The following is a 24697-nucleotide window of genomic DNA, read 5'->3' as shown; positions in this document are numbered from 1 at the left end:
CCGAACTGGATATTGAGTGCTGTTCCCCTCCTTTCCGCCTGGCGTAAGCAACGACAGGGAGACTGGAACGTTTCCCAGTCGGTGAGGGGCTGGTGGGGTGCTATTTAAAGGCGGCCTCTTCCTGGCTTTTTCTGTGGTAGACATTTTTGCACCACTCATTCTGACAGAGAGAGATTCTGAGAGTGAGGTAGAGAGACTTCTGCATAGAGTCAACACTGTGTGAAGTAGTTTTGGCTACTAAGCATCACTTTGCAGGTACTTTTGGATTTGACCTTCATTACTTCGATTGCCAAGAGACCATGGGGGCTGCACTGATTCGGGGCATCGTCCTGCGCCTGCAGAATCGGAGGCAACAGAGACGCAAAGAGAGAGTGGCAATCATGCCCAGACGGAGGATGGCCAACAGGCCTCTGCGCAGGAGACCTTACCCTCCCAGGGTATTCCGGGAACAATTCTCCTACGTTAATTTGTCTGAGGAGCAGTGCTTGCGAAGGCTGCGCTTCAGCAATGAGGTGATCACTGAGCTCTGCCACCTGCTGCAACCAGATCTACAGCCTCTACTGAGGATCTACAGCCTCTACTGAGGACCAGGGCGACTCTGTCCGTGGCTGTGAAGGTCACAGTGGCTCTGAACTTTTATGCCACCAGCTCCTTTCAAGCAGCTACTGGGGGCATCGCCAATATCTCCCAGTTCGCGGTCCATTGCTGTATCCGTCAGGTCACAAATGCCCTCTATAAAAGGAGACGCCAGTACATCTCTTTCCCGATGATCTGGACCAAACAGCATGAACGCGCATTGGGCTTTGCGAGGATAGTGGGCTTCCCCATGGTGCGGGGCGCCATTGACTGCACACATGTAGCATTGCGGGCACCGCATGACAATGCAGAGGTTTTCCGAAACCGCAAGGGATTCCACTCCTTAAACATTCAGTTGGTCTGTGACTACAGACAGCTGATATTCGCTGTCAATGCCCGCTATCCTGGCAGCAGCCACGATGCTTTCATCCTGTGTCAGACTGCTGTGCCAGAACTTTTCCAGGCACCGCATCAGCCAAGTGGTTGGCTCCTCGGGGACAAGGGTTATCCACTGTGCACCTGGCTGATGACACTGCTCCGTAACCCCAACACCCCTGCTGAGCTGCGGTACAATAAGAGCCATCTTGCCACCAGGAACATCGTTGAGCAGATGATCGCCGTGCTCAAGCAACGGTTCCGCTGTCTGGATCACTCAGGAGGAGCCCTGCAGTACTCACCTGAGCGAGTCTCTCTCTTCTAGTTGTGTGCTGCATGCTTCATAACCTGGCAATCCTCAGGACCCAGCCAATGCCACCAGGCCTTGGAGCACCACCGGAAGAGGAGGAGGAAGAGGAGGAGGATGATCAGCAACAGTACCAAGGCGGAAGGGAGGCCCACAATGTTGAAACTGTAAGGGCCGTCCGTCAACGGCTGATAACAAGCCGCTTCTAGGCCCCTACTGAGGAAATAGCTTCTGGCATGGAGAACAACATGAATGAAAGCAACCCGCAACCCCAAAGCGGGCCAAGGCAGCAATGATTTCAAAGGCCAAACCTGTACATTTTGAATACAAAACTTTTTTATTTTCAAACTCTGTGTGTGTCATTTCTTCATGACAAACTAATAGAAACAAATACAAAAAATCATCATTCATTAACATTACTGGTTCTCACAACCTGGAGATAATGTCCAAAACACTAAACAAAAGTTTGAACACGAACCTCGGCCTTTAATAAAAAAATTTACCAACATTTCGTCACACCTCCTACTTTTTGCCCTTCGAGGGTGATCTTCCCTTGCGCATTTCCTCCCTTCCCACCCTACTGCTCCTCCGTAATGGGGCTCCAGTGGCTGCAGCAAGGCTGGTGGAAGGCTGCTGATTGTCAGAACCTGAGACTACAGATGCCCTTGAAGGATGGCCTCGACCAGCTCTGAGCCTGGAGGGCCCGGCTGCAGACTGCATCAACTCTGCATGGGCGGCGGCAGTCTGGGCTACAGGCGGTGGCAAGTGCAATGGGGAAGTGACAGTGGTGGCAGCAGGAATGCTGTCATCTTGAGAGAGGACAGCAACTCCCTGCTCGACCGACACACTGGCACTCCCACGGGGCAGCACTTCAGCATCCGGAGCAATCTGCTGGAGCACAGATTGCTGGCCTGCTGCGGCGCGGTGAGAGCCCCGGGGAAATGTGTCCGAGCCAGCGACAATGGCAGCAGTCAGTGCTTGCGTGGCCTCAATCTAAGTCTGCATAAGACCAGTCTGAGATTGGATCACGGCAGCCAATGACTGAATTGCAGCACTAAGCATTAGCGTGGCATCCGCCAGTGCTACAACGTAGTGCTCTACACTCCTTGCCAGTGCATCAATGCAATTGGGCACCCTTCCCACTGCACCCATGAGCTGAGTGTGCATGCCCACCGCCTGGGTGTTCATTTCAGCGATGAGCCGCTCCTCCTCTGTGTCCAGTGCAGCAGGGACTCACTGGCCTACTCTCCCTCCAGGGAGAAGGCCCTCGAGCTTCCCTAGCCACATCGCGTTGCTGCAGCCTGCTGGATCCCGGAGCTTCACCCTCATCAGACCCTTCCCCCCTGCTCCCCTCCAGGGAAGACTTGTTCCCAGTGTGGGCATGTGCTTCCTTGGGAGAGGGTGGCACTGATGCTCCGGCTTCCTCTTCCTCCTCGCCTGCGGCTTCACTCCCACTGGCAGCTTCAGGGCCCATCTCCTCAGCTGGTGAATCACCATCTGAAAGCAGGGAGGTACAAGAGTGGCTTTAGCATGAGGACGGGGGGGGCAGTAAGGGAGGAAGGAATTGTGGTGTATGTGCCTTTAAGAGCAATTGTGGTGTATGTGCCTTTAAGAGCCCCAGGTGTGCGTAATGCCGGTAATTGCCACTTGGGCTATATAAGCCTGTGTATTGTGTATATCCTTTAGAACCCCCCCTAGACTTGCTTAGTAAATACCTATGAACCAACTCCTGTCTTCAGTGTCTTTATCTACACACGGACACTACAGTGGTGACGAAGTGGAAACGGACTTACCTGCAATTCGGCAGCACCTCAAGGACATCGATTCCTCCAGCGTCCAGAAGACTCAAGGAAGTAAGAGAAACTGTGGTTTCACCAGCTGGCCAAGCTGGTGGCAGGTACTGCGCTAATCCTTCCTGGGCGTCAGGCTGGGGCTCCAGCGTCGGGCTCTACAGCTGAGACAGGCAGCGAAATCGGAGGCAAGCAATAACGGACTGGGAGGGTGCACTCGGGAGACGGCCGGCGCGGCAAGCAGGTCAGCGTTTAGACCTCCGTCGGGAACGAGTCTCCAACAGTGAATAAACGGAAACCACAGTAAAACAGCGTTGTTATCGGTAGCAGCGGCGGGAAAGCGCAGGAAGCGCCATATCGTTGCTACAGAGAGAAAAAAAAAAGCGGGGGAAGCACCATATCTTTTTTGAAATGCCTAAGTCTGGCAATATTGATGCTTTTGATAACGAAACAGAGCCTAACTTTGGCAATATTGATGTTTTTGATAAGATAGAGGATTGGACCACATATGTAGAAAGAGTGGAGGTGTTTTGCACCGCAAATGGAATAGAAGATGAAAAAAAAGCTTCAGTGCTTCTGGATCTAATGGGCGCAGAAACGTACAAGCTGTTACGCAACTTAATCACTCCAGCCGAACCGATGGACAAGAATTTTGAGGAGATTGTTGATACCCTACACTGCCAATTCGAGGCAGGACTGGCAGATTCTCTGCAAGACAAATTCATCTGCGATCCCCTAAGTGTAGAAACACAAAAAAAGGTATCTTCTGGAAAAGATTTAACACTGGACAAGGCTTTCAGTGCAATAGGAGCGGCAAAGATACAGCAAAGGCCACAGGACTTCGGCACCCATGAAATGACACGGGGTTTCGAGAGATGTTATCGCTGCGGCAGATCCAACCATGACCAGAGGGATTGCTGGTTCAAAGAAAAAGCATGCAGGCGATGTGGAAAGATGGGACACATTCCACGTGTATGCCGATCTGAAAATAAAAAATCCACTAACGGGGAAAAGAATCAATAAGGAAAAGCACAGAAAGGTACAAATGATGACGGACAGTAGCTCCAAAGACCAGAAGAGCGATAGCGACTCCGGGAACAAGAGACTAAGCTCTCTCAAGTTACATAATGTAATTGCCAATGAAGATTACCAGACCATTTGGGTTACCCTCATAATAGCAGGGTCCCCAGTTAAAATGGAGCTAGATACAGGATCAGCTCTAACCGTAATAAATCGACGAGATTACGAGAGGCTATTTTCGCATATACCTCTAAAAGACACATCCATTATCTTAAAAACATATACGGGGCAGAAAGTATACCCCAAAGGAAAAATAAAGGTGCCTGTGGTATACAACGGCAAAGAAATACAAAAGTTGTATTTATACATTCTACAAGATGGTGGTCCACCGTTGTTGGGACGTGAATGGATAAGGAAGATACGTTTAGACTGGCACTCCATTCAGGCACTGACGGTGACCAGTAAGGAAAAAAACAATGATGACATCATACCTGAACGATTAAAAGACATCTTGGCCAACGCCAAAGAAGTGTTTCAAGAGAAACTAGGAACCTTGAAAGGCATCACCGCCTCAATAAAAGTGGAAGATGCAGCAATTCCAAAAAATTTTAAGGCAAGACCGGTGCCATACGCAATACGTCCGGCAGTCGAGGCAGAGCTGGAGAATTTGGAAAAGGCAGGCGTATTATCCAAAATAGATTGGAGCGAATGGGCAACACCCATCGTTCCAGTCATGAAAAAAACATTGAAAAATAACTCTGAGGAACAGAGAAAAATTCGCATCTGTGGGGACTTTAAGGTGACTGTAAACCCGGTCCTTCACACGGCACAGTATCCTCTTCCGAGGATAGAAGATATTTTTGCCTCACTATCCGGAGGAAAACGTTTCACAAAAATTGACTTGGCACAGGCATATCTACAGATGGAGGTTGAGGAGACTTCTAAAAAGTATCTCACAATAAACACACACAAAGGCCTGTACCAGTACAATCGACTGGTTTTTGGAGTAGCATCAGCTCCAGCTATCTGGCAAAGAGCTATGGAGCAAGTCCTGCAAGGGATTCCGGGGACTCAGTTACCTAGACAACATCCTTATAACAGGAGAAAATGACAACGAGCACCTTGCCAATTTGGAGCAGGTGCTCACTAGGCTGAAAGAACGGGGCCTACGAGCAAATCGCCCCAAGTGCGAATTTTTCCAAAATCAGATATCATATTGTGGCCACATAATTAATAAGGAAGGGTTGCATAAGTCACCTGAAAAAATTGAAGCAGTTATAAAAGCCCCAGCACCTGAAAATGTTTCACAATTGAGGTCATTCCTGGGATTAATAAATTACTATCATAAATTTTTACCGAACTTATCAACTATTCTACACCCTCTTAATGATCTTCTACACACAGGAGTGATTTGGAAATGGAACAAAGACTGTAAACGTGCCTTCCATAAATGTAAAGACTTAATCACATCCGAGAAAGTTTTGGCTCATTACAACCCATCACTACCAATCAGACTGGCGTGCGATGCATCCCCTTACGGCATAGGAGCGGTATTGTCCCATAGATTCCCTGATGGCTCGGAACGGCCGATAGCTTTTGCGTCACGCTCATTGAACTCAGCTGAGCGTAACTATTCCCAGATAGACAGGGAAGCACTCAGCCTGGTATGGGGAGTGAAGAAATTCAACCATTACCTACACGGACAAAAATTTACCTTGCTGACTGACCATCAACCCCTCATCTCCATATTCAACCCTAAGAAAGGTGTCCCCATTATGACGGCACAAAGACTACAGAGGTGGTCCCTTTTTCTAGGGTCACACCAATACAACATTGAATACAAAGGGTCAAAACAGCATGGGAATGCTGACGGTTTATCGCGCCTGCCGTTGCCAACGATAGAAGAGGCACCTACAGTAGACCCAGTAGAGATATTCCACTCTACCATAGTGGAATGTCTACCGGTGACAAATTCTGCCATTGAAAGGGAGACCAGAAATGACCCTACTCTCTCACGGGTCTACCATTTAACAGTGAAGGGATGGCCAGCACATGGCGAACCACTGTTGCCAGCATTCTCGCAAAGAAGAGAACAGCTGTCAGTGTGCCGAGGAACCTTGATGTGTGGATCCAGAGTGGTGATTCCACCCAAACTCCAGGATAAAGTGCTAAAGGAGCTTCACGAGGGGCATCTGGGTGGAGTGAAAATGAAGAACCTAGCTAGGGCGTTTGTATGGTGGCCAGGTATCGATGGAGACATCGAAGACATGACCAAGAGCTGCCTAGGATGCCAGAAGGTCCAAAATGCTCCACCACAGGCCCCTCTACATCCATGGGAGTGGCCCTCATCTCCCTGGCAAAGGGTGCACGTCGACTTTGCTGGTCCATTTATGGACTCAATGTTCTTAATCGCAGTTGATGCACACTCCAAGTGGCCGGAGGTAATAAAGATGTCCTCCACCACCACGGAAAAAACCATCACAGTATTAAGGACCAAATTTGCCAGGAATGGGCTGCCGGAACAGATATGTTCTGATAATGGACCGCAATTTGTGTCCGAAGAATTCAGAAAGTTCTTAAAGAACAATGGGGTAAAGCACTACACGTCCGCCCCATACCATCCCGCCACCAATGGATTGGCTGAAAGGTTTGTCCAGACCTTTAAGAAGGCCATAAAGGCCATGGGTAATGAAGACATAAAACTTCAGCACAAGGTGGATAACTTCTTATTTGCATATAGGAATGCAACACATATGGTTACAAACCAAACTCCCGCCATGATGTTCTACAATAGAAACCTAAGATGCCGGCTGGTTTTGGTCAAGCCCAACATCCGAAGGGACGTGGAGAACCGGCAGTTTCAGGGCATGAATGAAAGGCCAACTAGGGCCTTCCAGATAGGCCAACCGGTTTTGGCCCGGGACTACCGTACCGAGAAATGGCAGCCTGGAACTATCTGCACACGACTAGGACCACTGATGTATACCGTGGACATCGGAGAAAGCATAATAAGGCGCCATGCTGACCAAATCATCAAGTCATCCGAAAAAGGACAACCTACACCACCACGCTATACATCTAACGATGAAGTAGAGATACCCATATCTACCTCCGATCCGGTGATACTGGAACCCGATGAACCCGACACTGGCCTTCAAGCCGAATCAGCCTTGCCAGGAGAACCTACTATACCACCAGAAACTACTACACCCCCGAGGCGTTATCCGGACCGAGTCAGGAAGCCTCCTGAGAGACTAACTTATAATTAATTAATACAGCAATGTATATTATTTTGCATATAACATGTAATTAATAATTACTTAAAATATGATGTACTAGTTAGCTAGAAGGGGAGGAATTGTGGTGTATGTGCCTTTAAGAGCCCCAGGTGTGCGTAATGCCGGTAATTGCCACTTGGGCTATATAAGCCTGTGTATTGTGTATATCCTTTAGAACCCCCCCCAGACTTGCTTAGTAAATACCTATGAACCAACTCCTGTCTTCAGTGTCTTTATCTACACACGGACACTACAGGACTGGAGCGATTTAGTAAGTTGGATTGAAAGTGTACAAGGCTGGTGTTGTGAGGGACAAGTGGAATGAGAGAGGAGAGAAAGCTGATGACCTTACCATTGCTGTCCCGAACGGGGTCGGCCTCTCCAGGGATGATGGGACCGATCACCTGGCTTGCCACAATCCTGTGGACGCACGCCTCAAGATCGCTGAGGCCACCCTCCACCCGTCCGTTGCTGCTGTCTCCTATTATGAGATAGCTTGGCCTGCAAGAAAAAGGATGGTGTCTGAGTAAATATACAGCTATGGTCTTGCCTGATGTGCCTCCCATAATTGAATAGCCCTTAATGTATGCAGCCATGGTCTTGCCTGATGTGCCTCCCATGGTTAAATAGCCCTTACTGTATGCAAGGTGTGGAATGTGCGTGTGTGTTTCATGAGAGGACCATAGGTGTTGGATGAGTGTTGGGCATTGGGGTTTTAAGACCCGCTGGCCATAGTGAGGTTGAAATGGAGAGGTATTGAAAAAAAGCCACTCACCCTGACGACCCGAGTCAGGTCGTTGAACCGTTTGCGACATTGAGTATGGGTGCCGGCTCTTTGAAAGAGCTATCCAATGAGTTCCACTCCCCTGCTCTTCCCCATAGCCCTGCAAATGTTTCCACTTCAAGTAATTACTAATTCTCCTTTGAAAGTTTTTATTGAATCTTCTTCCACCACCCTTTCAGGCAGTGCATTCCAGATCATCATAACTCGCGCAAAAAAAAATCCTCATGTCGCCTCTGATTCTTTTGCCAATTATCTTAACTCTGTGTCCTCTGTCTTCTGCCACTGGAAACACTTTTTCCTTATTTACTCTACCAAAATCTTACATGATTTTGAACACCTCTAACAAATCTCCCCTTAACCTTCTTTGTTCTAAAGAGAACAGCCCCAGTTTCTCTAGTCTCGCCACGTAACTGAAGTCTTTCATCCCTGGCACCATTCAAGTAAATTTCCTCTGCATCCTCTCTAAAGCCTTGCTATCCTTCCTGAAGTGTGGTGCCCATAATGTACACAATGCCCCAGCTGAGACCTAACCAGTGTTTTATAAAGGTTTAGCATAACTTGTATTTATTAATTAACTTCAAAAATGGTTCAATTTTACAATGTCCTAACTCTGTGGAAAGCAGTATATAAATACTGGAAGAAGTGAAATTGTGTTCTATGAACTAATCTAAACTGCATTTGATCTATTAACCTATTAATGTCAATGGGAAATTGAAGGCAAGTTCATGCTTGATATCCAGCACCACCTTTGCAGCATCAACTGCCACTTTTAGAAAACAATCATTACTTTTCTGTGAACTGAGGAAGTGTTAGTGTTTCTGTAGTTATGTATGCTCATAGAGTTCTTAATAAACCAGTTTAACTGAAATAACAGGAATCTGCCAACTCAAGTGGAGTTGGGCAGGAACTTCGAGAGCTGGCTCACCAACTCCCTGCTATTTCTGTGATTTCCAACCAGAAGTAACGGGGCCGTAAAATACATCCGAAGTATTTTGCTATCATTTGCGCCTAAGTAATGCTGGCTGCAAAAGATTCCTGTGTGTACCTAGCATTCAGTGTTGCTATCTGTGGTGAAGGGCTTTAAAAGTGAAAGGGCTGGAAAGCCTATGCAATCAACTCCAGAGCAATCCTGCACAGTGTACAGGAATTTTAAAAACAATTTCAAGAAAAATTTACAGGTTGAGGCCACCAGCCACATTACGCTGTGGCAGGCCTCCGCGGTCTATCGCAACCAATCTTCGTGCCCCCCCCCCCCCCCCACAGGCAGACTCCCCAGTGCTATGCAACCCAACAAAGTTTAACAGACTGGGAACGGTGTGCTGATGGTTTTTTGTGACCTGTCCTCCGAAACTCCAAGACCTCTCTCCTGCTTCAATCCCTTGTTTACATTCTCATTTAGCACATAATCCACATCATCCTTCCCTCTACCAAATCTCAAAACCTTACCTTTCCCTGTATTAAATTGCATCTGCCATTTCTTTGCCCACTGATCGAGCTTATCAAGATCTTTTTCAATTTGTGTGCATTGATATTCATTGTTTGCCACTGCTCCCAGTTTGGTACCACATGCAAATTTGGACACTTTGGATACCATTCCTTCCTCTAAATTATTTATAAAAATTATAAACAACAGCAGCTCCAACACTGAACCTTGTGGCACTCCACTGGTAACTAGCTGCCAACCAGATATCTGCCCATTCTCCACTATCCATTGTTGTCTACCAACCAACCATTTGCCAGTCCATTTTAATATGCTCCCATCTATCCCATGGACTTGGACCTTATACAATAGCCAATTGTATGGGACAATGTTAAATGGCTTCCTGAAAACTAGATAGATAACACCTACTTTCTCTCCCATATCTACTAGGTCTGTCATTTCCTCAAAAGAAATCCAATAAATTAGTCAAGCATGATGTCCCACTCCTAAAACCCTGCTGACTGTCTCAAGATGCTCCCATATATTATCCCTCAAAACACTTTGAAACACTTTCTCAACCATGGACGTAAGGCTTACAGGTCTATAATTTGAGTGTTCATTCCTCACCCCTTTTTTGAAATTGTGTCACATTTCCAATCTTGTGGAATTTGGCCTGAGTCCAGTGAACTCTGAAAAATATCCATGAAAGAATTTGCAGACTTTTGACTCAATTATTTCAGAAACCTGGGATGAAAATTGTCAGAGCCAGGAGCCGAATCTGTCTTGAGCTTCCACAAGATCCCATTATGTTCTCTCTTGTGATTTTAACATTTTTCAGTCTACGTTCACCTGTAAACTGTACCTGCAATTCTAGCATTTCTCTCACCATATCTTTTGTGAACATTTTTGAAAATAGTAGTTAAGTACTTCAGCAGATTCACTATCTTCAGACACAATGTCCTCATTGTCATTTTTTAGTGGGCCAATACCTCTTTGCACCCTTTGTTTACTCCTGACATACTTTAATACTTTGTTTTATCTTTCCAGCCATGTTTTCTTGTGACTTTCTTTGTGATTAGTATCTGCGTAATTATTTATTTTCTTTCATATTTGTATTTAAACTTTATTTTTGCACACAGGTTGAGACCACAAATCAGGTGATCACCATTGAACAATCTCAATCAGACCGGAGCAAGAAACCTTTTAATCCAATCAGGTAACATGACTGAAATGGAGATCATCTAAAATTATGTATTTAAAAAAAAAAGAGGAGCAAGTTATCTTCTGAGGAAATTTAGTTTCCCCCACTGACACAATTTTGGATTTTGCGGTAAAAATAACGGTGAGGCTATCAGCGCTCACCTTTGTTAAAGAGTAACTCGAACAGCAACTTCCGGTGACTGCACATGCGCAGTTAAACACGGAAATCAGGAAGTTGCTGTCTGAGTTGCCCTGCTCCTCCAGAAGCTTCACTATACCAGTATCTCACCGAGAGACTCAGCATTGAAACACATGAAGGGCGTGAAGTTGCGGTACTTGCCCACTAGGTACTCACTAAACTCGCCAGAAAAAGTTAGGGCTTGTCCATTCAAGTGTAAGTGAATTTTTAACACTGTGCTAAGTCTTAATTACTGCAAAACAACTTCTCTGGCATTGAAAATTAACTTTTACAAGTGTGGAGTCTCTCCTTCAGATTTTAATTATTGTTGGAAATATAAAAAAACAGTTTAAATAAAAACTTATTTTTAACTTTTTCTTTGTCTCTTTTATCTCTCTCTCTTTCTCTCTCAATCCTATCTCTTTTTTTCTCTCTTTATTTTGCTTTCTGTACATGATTTGGAATTGAATTAAATATTCTAACTTACACTTCCTTGTTCAGATTCTGCATGCCTCAGTAAGGATTTTTCAATCTGATTGGTTCAGGAGACATACCATTGCTTGCCCTGTTGCCAAAGGTCCCAGATCCCCTGTAGAGGGCATCGCGTTGTTTTGGATTTCTAATTACGGCAACTTCCAGTGCAAAAGCCCATAGAAAGTCTGTAGGCAAATGTAAGTGTAATGAACGGCTAGCGCCATTCGTTCGCCGCTGACCACAAAATCCATGCCAATGTATTTAGCCAGTGAATAACTGAAATGTACAGTTTCAGTGCCTGGTCCGCAGTGAGTTACTGATGCCAGCCAGGCAGCAGCAGGAGTGCAACAATTGACTTTTAAACCCCTGAGTGAGGTGGGGAAAATTGTCCATAGTTCCCACTCTTGATACCTACTGGAAGTGTGTATATGTGGACAGGATTGAGCTTTGCTGCAATGCCTTCTTACATTTGTGATGGCTAGCACAAATAACGCCCACTTAGACTAGATACTGGAGGAGAACTAGCATCTGTGGAACTGTACCCCAGCAAGTAGTCAATGACTGCAGGAGAAAATCTGTTCCATTTTTTCCCTTTTAGGCACTGGAGCTGTAGTTTTAAGCCTCTTGTGCTGCTTTTATATTCAGGGAGGTGGTGCAAGTACGACACATTAAACAATGCTGCCTTACTTGTACTGAGTGTGTTATACTCTTCTATGGTGGGGGTGCTCTGGTTTCCTCCAAAATTTATAGCATCAATGTCTGTGCACACAGAACTTGGACGCAAACACTTCAGTTTACTTACCTGAGGGATTATAACTTATGCCAGTTAAGTAGAGCCAGCAAAGTCCTCCTCTGGTGTCAGGCCATTTATTTAGGAGACGGTTTGGGTGTGCAGATTTCAGGATCAGCAATGTTACGGCATAATTTTTCTCCTGAAATTATGCCAGTACAACCCTGAATTCAGCACGAGATTCCTACAAAATCAACAGCAGGTTGCTGATTGTGTTTTACATTCTGAACTTTCCATGAAGTCATCTCAGTGTGGCTCTGGTTTAGAATTTCACATATGCATATAATATTTGTGCTGTTCAGAGCACAGCTTTGATCTGCTTATCATCAGTGGAACTAAAAGGAACACTACTTACAATACTCATCCTGTGTTACAACTTTAAAATAGTAATCGGCTGTATCAGACAGTCCTGTTTAATCCAACTACTTTTGGAAGAAGAAGAAAAACTGGAAATCCTCAATAAAAACACAAAATGCTGGAAGTACACTGCACATCAACAACTGAAAAGAGAAATAAACAGGTTAATGTTTTAGGTAGAAACCCTTTGACATGAATCTTGTCATTCATGTGGAAATGACTTATGAAATGATACTGGGTGGCCTGCTGGTGGCACTGTCCAGGGAGAGTATAAATACTCGGGCATAGGCCCAGCTTGCTCAGGACATTCTTTAACAGGAACTAGTGAAGGACACAACTGGATCTCCATGTTGAAAAACAGTTGATTAAAGCCTTGTTTAATACTTAGACCAAGTGCCTAGTAGTTTTCTTACGTCACCCTTCATCAGAATTGATTGTAAAAAAGCTTTTACCCAAAATATTAATATATATATATCTTTTCTCTCTTCATATGATGACATACTTTTTGTGTATTTATAGCATTTTCTACTCGTTTTGAGTGTTCTTAAGTTTACATGTTTTCTCTTTGTGTGCTCAACTTGTTCCTATCCATTTTGGCACGGTTCTCTAAGTTCTCAGGTCTAGTCTGGTTCTGCTGTTAGATAGGTTCTATTTCTCATAATTGCTGTTCCTGTACCAATTTTCTATACTGAGCATTTTAGCAGGCTCAGTGGTCCCCTCTTACATTGCTTTTATAGGAGTCTCCCCAGTTCTTTCTCATCCTCCCTTAAAGTGTAAGTTATTTTCAATAGAACCTAAACTGAAAATAAAGGTGCAAATAGATGCAATGATGGGATGGCAGGGTGTCAGTCAGAAACAGATGCACTTAGTGGTAAGAATATAATTAAGTACATTGAAACCAGTCTCACATCATCATCATTGATACCCTTAGTACTTAAAGCAAAAGTTAATTCATGTGTTGAAATCAGTAGCGTAATTATATGCTGTTAAGTATCAGTAACGTTGAAGACACAGCTATTTAATTTATAAAAGTTATTTAATTTTGGATGTACACAATAATTCTGTGTATGTAACCAATAAATTTAAAGAGTACATTGAAACTACAGTTTTGCATTGGTACAAAGAAGCTTCCACTTCACATTGATGCTGGAATAGCAGTATAATTCTGGAGTTAGTGTATGCATTATTTAAACATTTAAAATTAACTGCTCAGAGAGGAGCTCTGCATGTGTGTGGTTCTGGTGTAAACCGGTTACTATCTGGCTAGATTTGATACTGCAGCTGCCAGTCTACAAGTTATCGTTAAAGTCACATTTTAGGTGAAATGCCTGTCAATTACCCCACATTTGACACATTGCGTCTTTCATGGTTTTTAGTGAACGCAATGTTTTTTTGTTTTTTTTAAAAGGGTTGATTTGCCAGGAGACCAAACTACAAAAATCACTTTAGGAAGATTACACTTTGGTGAAACAACAGCAAACAACATGAGGAAGAAGGGAAAACCTAATCCTGATCAGAGGTATACTGTGCTCCATATATAACCTGTAGAGTGTAACAAAACAGGTTCTGCATGGATATGTTATTTGACACCCTATAAGAAGGGTCCACACAATATTAACTCGACTATTTTTCAGATGCTGATAAACCTGTTGTGTGTTTCCAGTATGTGTTTATATCACAATTTTCATCCTTTTCAATATTAGTATATGATTTTTTAAAAATGTATTCACTCATAACTCATCAAAATGGTCAGTGTTTAATAATAAAAAAGAAACTGAGGTTGCTCTAATAGGACTCTCTCCTTTCTCTAGATACTTTATGCTTGTAGTTGGTCTGTATGCTGTCTACCAAAACCAGAATTATATATTAGCTTCTCATACATCTGAAAGAATAATTGTGCGGGTAAGTATGTTGAAATACAGCTGCATTCAAGAAAAACAATTTAAAATATATTTTAAATTATTAATATAGCTACAACTTAATAAAAGGGGATAGCACAGAGTTTGAGTGTAATACAGTACAAGGCAGTAACATCATGAAATAACATTGAACAACAAAGCTCTCTAGATTTTTCAACATCATTTCAATCCATTTATCACATTATTGCCTTCGAACACACACAAAGTGTGATATTCTTTTAAATAATAGTATTTCTGCTGGTGGTATGTCATGGCCAACAACAACATGGTCGAATCCAACACAACACCGCATGATTAGCCTGGATTTGCTTTACTGCTTGATACGGGGGAAGGAAATCACTTCCGTATATTGTAAAGTCTTATCTTCAAACTTTGCTGTTCACTTCAATAAAAGGACAGCTACTGTCTTGTCATTTGATATTACAGTGCACATATCTTGTATACTTTCTGCGTACAGTTTTGGTTTCCATATTTAAGAAAAGATATACTTGCTCTTGAGGCAGTTCAGAGAAGGTTCACTTGGTTGATTCCGGAGATGAGGGGGTTGACTTATGAGGAAAGGTTGAGTAGGTTGAGCCTCTACTCATTGGAATTCAGAAGAATGAGAGGTGATCTTATCGAAACATATAAGATTGTGAGGGGGCTTGATCGGGTGGATGCGGTGAGGATGTTTCCACTGATGGGTGAGACTAGAACTAGGGGGCATAATCTTAGAATAAGAGGCTGCCCTTTCAAAACTGAGATGAGGAGAAACTTCTTCACTCAAAGGGTAGTAAATCTATGGAATTTGCTACCTCAGAGAGCTGTGGAAGCTGCGACATTAAATAAATTTAAAACGGAGCTAGACGGTTTCCTAGCTGATAAGGGAATAAGGGGTTACGGGGAGAGGGTAGGGAAGTGGACGTGAGTCTAAGCTCGGATCAGCCATGAGCCTATTGAATGGCGGAGCAGGCCCGAGGGGCCGTATGGCCTACTCCTGTTCCTACTTCTTATGTTCTTATGTTCTTATTTCATGCGGTTTAGGTATTAATATTATAAGATAAAGGTATCAATAGTTCACATAAAAATAATGTACTAGTAAACAAAAGTTTACTGATTTCTGCTTTGTGAATCAGCCAGTTATTGTGATGTCTGTTACACAGGAATACTGTAAAGTTCATTTTAGAAGTACCAACTTCTGCCAAAAAAAACACAGTTCAGGTGTTAAATGATTATCTGTTATCCAGAGTTGTATAAAATAGTCACTTTGTTTACTCAAGTAAACATAAATAGAGATAAACAGGGTTTTCTATACTATATACAATTTTAATACAGTATCAAAAACTACTAGTTATGAATTTGGAGTAACAATTGGCACCTTGACTTCTTTCAGGCTTCAAATCCTAGTCAGTTTGAGAATGACCGTGAAGTAACATGGCAACGAGGACATGCTCCTAACACACTTGTCTGTCATGGCCAAGTGGGAATCAACACAGATACTCCAGATGAGGCATTGGTTGTGTGCGGCAATGTAACAGTAATGGGAACTGTCATGCATCCATCTGACAGACGAGCTAAACAGAATATCCATGAAGTGAGTATTTATGACGCATGTATTGAGTTATACAAAGTGACCAAGATTTTCCTCTCCAGCACGATTGTCAGCAGAAGTATGGAGAAGTGGGACTCCCCCCTCCACCTATCTCAGCGAAGTCTTCGGGGTCAGCCTCATTTACATTTTCTGGCAGGCTTCTGGTGGCATTTGCATCTGTGCTTGAGAGAGCTTGCCACGGGAGTGAGGGAGAAATGGCTGCTGATGCAGCACTTGTACACCTACAGCAGCCTCAAGGGACAGACAGCCTCAAAGAAAAAAAAATGTGCAGATCTGATGAAGTGCTCAAAATCGTGTGAAGCAGACCTCGCAATCACTTCTGCCAATGCTATCATGGACAGGCGTAACAGATAGATTTCTACAATATATAAGGATATCATCTATTGAAAGTATTCTTTTTGTCTTGTAGGTTGATACTACTGAGCAACTAAAACGGATAACACAAATGAGGCTAGTTGAGTATGACTACAAGCCGGACTTTGCATCCAAAATGGGAGTAGATCATCCTCATGAAACTGGTAATGCAGCTCAAGTTTTAGCAACCATTCAGAAAACATTCAATGGAGTATGCTATTTTTATGCTTTTATGAAAATGTTAATTTGGCATGATGGTAGCACTTAAAAGCTGAACATTCTTTGCATCCTGCAGTACAGATCAAAACAGACAGGTACTGGTGTGATGAGCCTTTAAATAGTGAGTAGAGCAGACTCCAAAAGCAATTGCGACTTTATTGCTTTTGAATTCTGTCCATACAGGTCTTTAAACTAAATAGTGGGGGGGGAGGATCCAGGTGAGTGGGAATTTAAAAAGTCAATGAGAAATGAGAAAGCAATAGAGCAGGAAAGAGATGGGGGAAATAATAACCAGAGTGTGACAGGAAGGGACAGAATGTTTAAAAATAAGAGTGCAACAGAAAATGGGGCCAAAACAAGGAGAAATGGTAAAAAGACAAAGTTAAAAGCTCTATATCTGAATGCACGCAGCATTCGTAACAAGATAGATGAGTTGACGGCACAAATAGATACAAATGGGTATGATCTGATCGCCATTACAGAGATGTGGTTGCAAGGTGATCAGGGCTGGGAACTGAATATTCCAGGGTATTTGACAATTTGGAAGGATAGACAGAAAGGAAAGGGAGGTGGGGTGGCTTTGTTGGTAAAGGATGGGATCAGTGCAGTGGTGAGAAGTGATATTGGCTCTGAAGATCAAGATGTAGAATCGGTTTGGGTGGAGATAAAAAATAATAAAGTGAAAAAGTCTCTGGTGGGCGTAGTCCACAGCCCCCCGAACAGTAGCAATACTGTTGGACAGAGTATAAATCAACAAATAATGGAGGCCTATAAAAAAGGTACAGTAATAATCATGGGTGATTTTAATCTCCATATTGATTGGACAAATCAAATTGGCCATGGTAGCCTTGAGGAGGAGTTCATAGAGTGCATCTGGGATGGTTCCCTAGAACAGTATGTAATGGAACCAACCAGGGAGCAGGCTGTCTTGGATCTGGTACTGTGTAATGAGACAGAATTAATAAATGATCTCATAGTAAAGGATCCTCTAGGAAAGAGTGATCATAGCATGGTTGAACTTCAAATTCAGTTGGAGGGTGAGAAAGTTGTATCTCAAACCAGTGTCCTGATCTTAAACAAAGGCAATTACAATGGCCTGAGGGCAGAACTGGCTAAAGTGGACTGGAGAAATAAATTAAAGGGTAAAACAGTTGAAATGCAGTGGCAGACATTTAAGGAGATATTTCATAACTCTCAACAAAAATATATTCCAGTGAGAAAGAAAGATTTTAAGAGAAGGGAGCACCATCTGTGGCTAACTAAGGAAGTAAAGGATGGTATCGAATTGAAAACAAAGGCATACAATGTTGCCAAGATTGTTGGGAGACCAGAGGATTGGGAAATTTTTAAAAACCAGCAAAGGATGACTAAAAATATAATAAAGAGAGAGAAGATGAATTATGAGAGCAAACTGGCAAGAAACATTAAAACAGATAGTCAGAGCTTCTACAGGTATATAAAAAGGAAGAGGGTAGCTAAAGTAAGCGTTGGTCCCTTAGAGGATGAGACTGGGGAATTAATAATGGAGAACCAGGAAATGGCAGAGACTCTGAACAAATATTTTGTATCTGTCTTCATGGTAGAAGACACCAACAACATCCCAATAATGGATAATCAAGGGGCCACAGGGAGGGGGGAACTAAAGACCATCACTAAGGAAATAGTACTTCGTAAAATAATGGGACTAAAAGATGACAAGTCCCCTGGACCAGATGGCCTGCATCCCAGGGTCTTAAAAGAAGTGGCTGCAGAGATAGTGGATGCATTGGTTGCAATATACCAAAATTCGCTGGACTCTGGAAAGGTCCCAGCGGATTGGAAAACTGCAAATTTAACACCCCTATTTAAGAAAGGAGGGAGACAGAAAGCAGGAAACTATAGACCAGTTAGCCTAACGTCCGTCGTTGGGAAAATGCTGGAGTCCTTCATTAAGGAAGCAGTAGCAGGGCATTTGGAAAATCATAATGCAGTCAAGCAGAGTCAGCATGGTTTTATGAAAGGAAAATCATGTTTAACAAATTTGCTGGAGTTCTTTGAGGTGGTAACAAACAGGGTGGACAAAGGTGAACCAGTGAATGTGGTGTATTTGGATTTCCAGAAGGCATTCGATAAGGTGCCACATAAAAGGTTACTGCATAAGATAAGAGCTCATGGAATTGGGGGTAATATATTAACATGGATAGAGAATTGGCTAACTAACAGAAAGCAGAGTGTCTGGATAAATGTGTCATTTTCTGGTTGGCAAACGGTAATTAGTGGCGTGCCACAGGGATCGGTGCTGGGGCCTCAACTATTTACAATCTACCTGAATGACTTGGATGAAGGGACCGAGTGTAATGTAGCCAAGTTTGCGGATGATACAAAGATGGGTGGGAAAGCAAGTTGTGCAGAGGACTCAAAGAATCTGCAAAGGGATATAGACAGGCTAAGTGAGTGAGCAAACATTTGGCAGATGGAGTATAATGTGGAAAAATGCGAGGTTATACACTTTGGCAGGAAAAATAAAAAAGCAAATTATTATTTAAATGGTGAGATTACAAAATGCTACAGTTCAGAGGGACCTGGGGGCCCTTGTGCATGAAACACAAAAAGTTAGCATGCAGGTACAGCAAGTAATCAAAAAGGCAAATGGAATGTTGGCCTTTATTTCAAAGGGGTTCGAGTATAAAAGCAGGGAAGTCCTGCTACAACTGTACAGGGTATTGGTGAGACCACACCTTGAGTACTGCGTACAGTTTTGGTCTCCTTATTTAATGAAGGATATACTTGCATTGAAGGCAGTTCAGAGACGATTCACTAGGTTAATTCCAGAGATGAGGGGGTTGACTTATGAGGAAAGGTTGAGCAGGCTGGGCCTATACTCATTGGAATTTAGAAGAATGAGAGGTGATCTTATTGTTTAAACATATAAGATACTGAGGGGGCTCAACACGATAGATGCAGAGAGGATGTTTTCCCTCGTGGAGAAATCTAGAACTCGGGCACAGTTTCACAATAAAGGGTCGCCCTTTTAGAACTGAGATGAGGAGGAATTTCTTCTCTCAGAGGGTCGTAAATCTGTGGAATTCTCTGCCCCAGAGAACTGTGAAGGCTGGGTCATTAAATACATTTAAGGTGGAGATAGACAGATTTTTGCAAGATATGGGAGTGAAGGGCTATGCGGGTGGGGAAGTGGCTTTGAGTCCAAGATCAGCCATGATCTTACTGAATGGCGGAGCAGGCTCGAGGGGCTAAGTGGCTTATTCCTGCTCCTATTTCTTATGTTCTTATGTTTTTATATTCTAACAGTTGTATAAATGGTATGTCACAACAGGCATCCATGTGTTGTGCTGTTTATGATGAACATAATCTCATTGAATGGTGGATCAGGCCAAATGTGCTGAATGGCCTTGTCCTGTTCCTATGTATGAGATATTTTTATGTTGAATGGTCTATTGGTTTCTCTGCAAGAAGTTTTGGATTTTGTGCCATGGTTTTGAGTAATGATCCAATTTAGTTAATTCTTATTTGATGTTACGATACCACTAATTTTGTTTTGTAAGTGCATTCATATTCATACACAGCTGGAAGGGTGCTTCATCTCTTTTTGCTGAACTGTTGTCTCTGCATATTTTACATAGGGTAACTGGGTACCATTCATCATCTCTTATGCTGTATTCTAGGTTGATATCTCTGGGATTTATACTTATTTGTGTTTGTCTGCTTTTCAGTGGAATAGTAACATTGATTACTCTCTGTGCTAATGTCTTGTGTGACATCCTCCCACTTGATGCTGTTCCTTTTAGTCCCTCAGGGAAAGACATGGTACAGATGGAAGCCAGAGACTATTACTGACAGATTGATAGTGCAGGAAGGGTGAAGTTGTTTCTATTCATAGATTTTAGTCAGTACCATATTGTGATCATTCATTTGTAGCATGGGACTTTGCCCATTTATTATAACTTTTTGTTGTCCTTGCCAATAGTTCCCCCCCCCCCCCCTCCAAAAAAAAAAAAATCATTTTATTGCTATAATGCAGCATGGCTTTTGGTAAATAAAAGATGTTTCCACTTATGGGGGTGTCCAAAACTAGGGACCATAAATATAAGGTAGTCACTAATAAATACAATAAGAAATTCAGGAGAAACTTCTTTACTCAGAGAGTGCGGAGAATGTGGAACTCGCTACCACGTGGAATGGTTGCAGTGAATAGCATGGATGTATTTAAGGGGAAACTAGCTAAGTACATGAGGGAGAAATGAATAGAACGATATGCTGATAGGGTTGAGCATGTGTTTTGTGGCTTTATTGATTTTTTTTATACTGCCATTTTATTTGTTTAAATGAAATTTGAGTGTTTATTTTGCACTGTAGAGCAAAGTGATACCATCAGTATGAAATTACATAGGATATATGGCACAGAAATGGGCCATTCGGCCCAACTAGTCCATGCCGGTGTTTATGCTCCATCGAGCCTCCTCCCATCTTTCCTCATCTAACTCTATCAGCATAACCCTCTATTCCCTTCTCCCTCATATGCTTATCTAGCCTCCCCTTAAATGCATCTATACTATTTGCCTCAACCACTCCCTGTGGTAGTGAGTTCCACATTCTCACTACTCTCTGGGTAAAGAAGTTTCTTCTGAATTCTCTATTGGATTTCTTGGTGACTACCTTATATTGATGGCTTCCAGTTATGCTCTTCTCCACAAGTGGAAACTCTCTCTCTATCTACTCTATCAAAACCTTTCATAATTTTAAAGATGTTGAGATACCACGGCAAACGTGGGAGTCGAGACAGAGCTATTGAAAACACAACTGCTTTATTCTGACCACATGGCAAACAGGAACTAGAAAAGCCCGCACATCCACTTAAATACTTCCCAGACAGGAAGTGCTCCCGGCAGCCTGTCCCTGCGGGAAACAAGTTGCTGGAGGAAAGGGCCCCCGGCTGGGGGCTTCTGCTTAGACTGTCTGTGCCGCCGTGAGCGGATTATGTCCAGTGGTGGCGTGTCGCCACAGAGCTCCCCCCCAGAATCCGCTTAGGAGGAGTGGACGAGTCGTGACGGTGGTCTAATGGTTCTGCCGCAGCGGCTCTGAGTGGTCGCCGGTCTGGTTGGTTGGGTCGGGCGGTTCACCGCCGGCTGTGCTGGCTTGCCGGGGGGACGGCCTCTGGCTGGAGGCTGGGCCACGGGGACCTGTTCCCCTGGTTCTGTGTGTGCTGGTTTGAGCCGGTCGATGGAGACTGTCTCGACCCTGTCGCCGAGTCGCAGCTTGAATACCTTGTCCCCGGTTTGTAGTACCTCGTACGGACCGTCGTACGGGGGTCGCAGGGGCCCGCGGTGCACGTCGTGTCGCACGAAGACGAAGCGCGCCTGCTGTAAATTTGGCGGGACGTGAGGTGCGAGTTCGCCGTGTCGGTTGACCGGAAGTGGGGCGAACTGCTGAGCGGAAGAGAAAGAGTCGAGCCGCTGCTGTTCGGCCGACCAAGACTTGGTAGGCTCCGGAAGGAATTCGCCTGGGACGCGCAGCGGTTGTCCGTAGACTAACTCCGCTGCCGAGGACTGGAGGTCTTCCTTGACCGCGGTGCGTAGGCCAAGTAGCACCCACGGTAGGCGGTCAGTCCAGGTACTGTCCTGCAGGCCGGCGCGGAGTGAGGCCTTGAGTGACCTGTGGAAGCGTTCACAAAGTCCGTTGGCCTGCGGGTGGTACGCCATGGTGCGGTGGAGCGTCACCCCGAGGTTGCGTGCTGTGGCCGTCCAGAGTTCGGAGGTGAACTGGGCGCCTCTGTCGGAGGTTATGTCGGCCGGTACGCCGAACCTCGCAACCCAGGTGTTAACGAACGCCCTGGCGATGTCGGCTGTGGTGGTGGAGGTCAGCGGCACTGCCTCAGGCCAGCGTGTGTAGCGGTCGACCATCGTGAGGAGATAAGTTTGGCCTTGCGATGGCGGCAGGGGACCGACGATGTCGACGTGTACGTGGTCGAAGCGGCGGCTGGGTACCTCGAAGTCTCCCAGGGGTGCTTTGGTGTGCAGCTGTACCTTAGCCCGTTGGCAGGCGAGGCAGGAGGTGGCCCAAGTCCGAACATCTCTGCTAAGGCCGCGCCAGACGAAGCGCTTGGAGAGGAGTTTGACGGATGCGCGGGAACCCGGGTGAGAGAGCCCATGGAGCGCGTCGAAGACGCGGCGGCGCCAGGTCTCAGGGATGACCGGCCTGGGTTGGCCGAGTGAGACGTCGCACGTGACTGCCGTGGCTTCGGGCCCGTGCGCGACCTTGGCTAGGCGTAGCCCTGGCAGGCTGGTAGCCGCCGAGAGGAGGTCTGGGTCCGTGAGCTGGGCCGCTGCTAGTTGTGCTTAGTCGACCGCGAGGTGATTCGCACAGACGGCGGGACGGGAAAGGCAGTCGGCGACCACGTTGTCTCTACCGGAGACGTGCTGAATGTCCGTAGTAAACTCGGAGACGGCCGCGAGCTGGCGTTGCTGCCTAGCGGACCAGGGTTCGGTGTGCTTGGCCATCGCGTATGTGAGTGGCTTGTGGTCCACATACGCGGTGAAGGGGCGGCCTTCCAGGAGGAACCTGAAATGGCGAACCGACAGGTGGAGTGCGAGAAGCTCGCGGTCGAAAGTGGAGTATTTGACCTCTGGGGGGCGCAGTTGGCGGCTGTAGAAGGCAAGTGGCTGCCACGCGCCATTGACCCACTGCTCGAACACGGCCCCGACCGCGTGGTCGGAGGCGTCGGTGGTGAGCGCGACCCGGGCATCGGCCCTCGGGTGCGCGAGCAGAGTGGCGTCGGCGAGCGCGTTTTTGGTGGCGTCGAAGGCGGCTGCCGTGTCAGTGGTCCAGGCTACGTCCATCTTGCCGGATTTTCCTCAGAGGGAGTCGTATAGGGGCTTCATAAGGGCTGCGGCTCTGGGGATGAACCTGTTGTAGAAGTTCACCATCCCGAGGAACTCCTGGAGGCCCTTGATGGTTGTGGGGCGGGGGAATTGCTGGACGGCCTGCACCTTGTTGGGCAGGGGGACGGCCCCAGCAGGGGTGATGTGGTGACCGAGAAAATCGATCTCGGTTAGGCCGAATTGGCACTTCGCCGGGCTGAGGATGAGCCCGTGTTGGGCTAGGCGCCCGAACAGGATGCGAAGGTGTTCGAGGTGTTCCTGTTTGGAGGAGCTGGCCACGAGAATGTCGTCTAGATAGACGAATAGGAAGTTCAGGTCCCGGAGGACTGAGTCCATAAGGCGCTGGAAAGCCTGTGCTGCATTCTTGAGGCCGAATGGCATCCTCAGGAACTCGAACAGGCCGAATGGGGTGATGACGGCCGTTTTGGGGATGTCCGCGGGGTGTACGGGGACTTGGTGGTAACCGCGCACCAGGTCGACTTTGGAAAAGACGATTCGTCCGGCCAGTCGGGCCGAGAAGTCCTGGATGTGTGGCACCGGGTACCGATCAGGGGTGGTGGCGTCGTTGAGGCGGCGGTAGTCCCCGCAAGGGCGCCAGCCTCCGCCGGGCTTGGGGGCGATGTGGAGGGGCGAGGCCCAAGGGCTGCTGGAGCGGCGGATGATGCCGAGTTGTTCCATGTTGGTAAACTCGGCCCGCGCGATTTCCAGCTTGGCCGGGTTGAGTCTGCGGGCGTGGGCAGAAACTGGGGGGCCGGTGGTGGGGATATAGTGTTCCACACCGTGCTTGGCGGCTTTGGCCGAAAAGGTCGGGTTAGTGAGGGCGGGAAACTCAGCTAGGAGTGCCGAGTAGTCGTCCGTGGCTCTGGCGAGGCAGTAGGTCGTCGGGCCGGCCGAACGGGCCGGGGTAAAGGTGCCGGGGATGGGGGCCATAGTGTTGATGTCAACCAGGCGGTGCCTCGGAATGTCGACAAGGAGGCCGTGGGCGCGTAGGAAGTCGGCGCCAATGAGTGGGCAGAGGACCTTGGCTGTCAGGAACTCCCAGCGGTAGCGGCGGCCCGCGAGGTCGAGCGTGACCATGCGGGTGCCATATGTGCGGATTTCAGAGCCGTTGGCTGCAGCCAGTGTGATACCCCGTGTGCTGCGTTGGATCTCGAGGGCGGAGGCGGGGGTGATGCTGTGCTGGGCCCCCG

General features: G+C 45.9%; 1 protein-coding gene across 4 annotated transcripts in view; it reads left to right on the top strand.

Moving 5' to 3' along the window:
* The window catches only part of myrfl (myelin regulatory factor like), a 90473-nt gene that overhangs the window by 32553 nt on the left and 33223 nt on the right, over window positions 1–24697 (top strand). For all 4 annotated transcript variants that reach the window (XR_015081432.1, XM_086009356.1, XM_086009355.1 and 1 more), the window contains 5 exons: window positions 10690–10766; window positions 13958–14068; window positions 14361–14451; window positions 15841–16041; window positions 16469–16577. Coding sequence is in view for 3 of the 4 variants with exons in the window: in XM_086009356.1 (XP_085865482.1) it covers window positions 10690–10766; window positions 13958–14068; window positions 14361–14451; window positions 15841–16041; window positions 16469–16577 (589 nt within the window). In the remaining variant the exon portion in view is untranslated. The remainder of the gene's footprint in view (window positions 1–10689; window positions 10767–13957; window positions 14069–14360; window positions 14452–15840; window positions 16042–16468; window positions 16578–24697) is intronic.

Source organism: Somniosus microcephalus, chromosome 16 (assembly GCF_052327205.1).
Source record: "Somniosus microcephalus isolate GS21.2 chromosome 16, FLI_Smic_1.0, whole genome shotgun sequence".
Classification (NCBI taxonomy): domain Eukaryota; kingdom Metazoa; phylum Chordata; class Chondrichthyes; order Squaliformes; family Somniosidae; genus Somniosus; species Somniosus microcephalus.
This window is presented reverse-complemented; position numbering and strand designations above follow the sequence as displayed.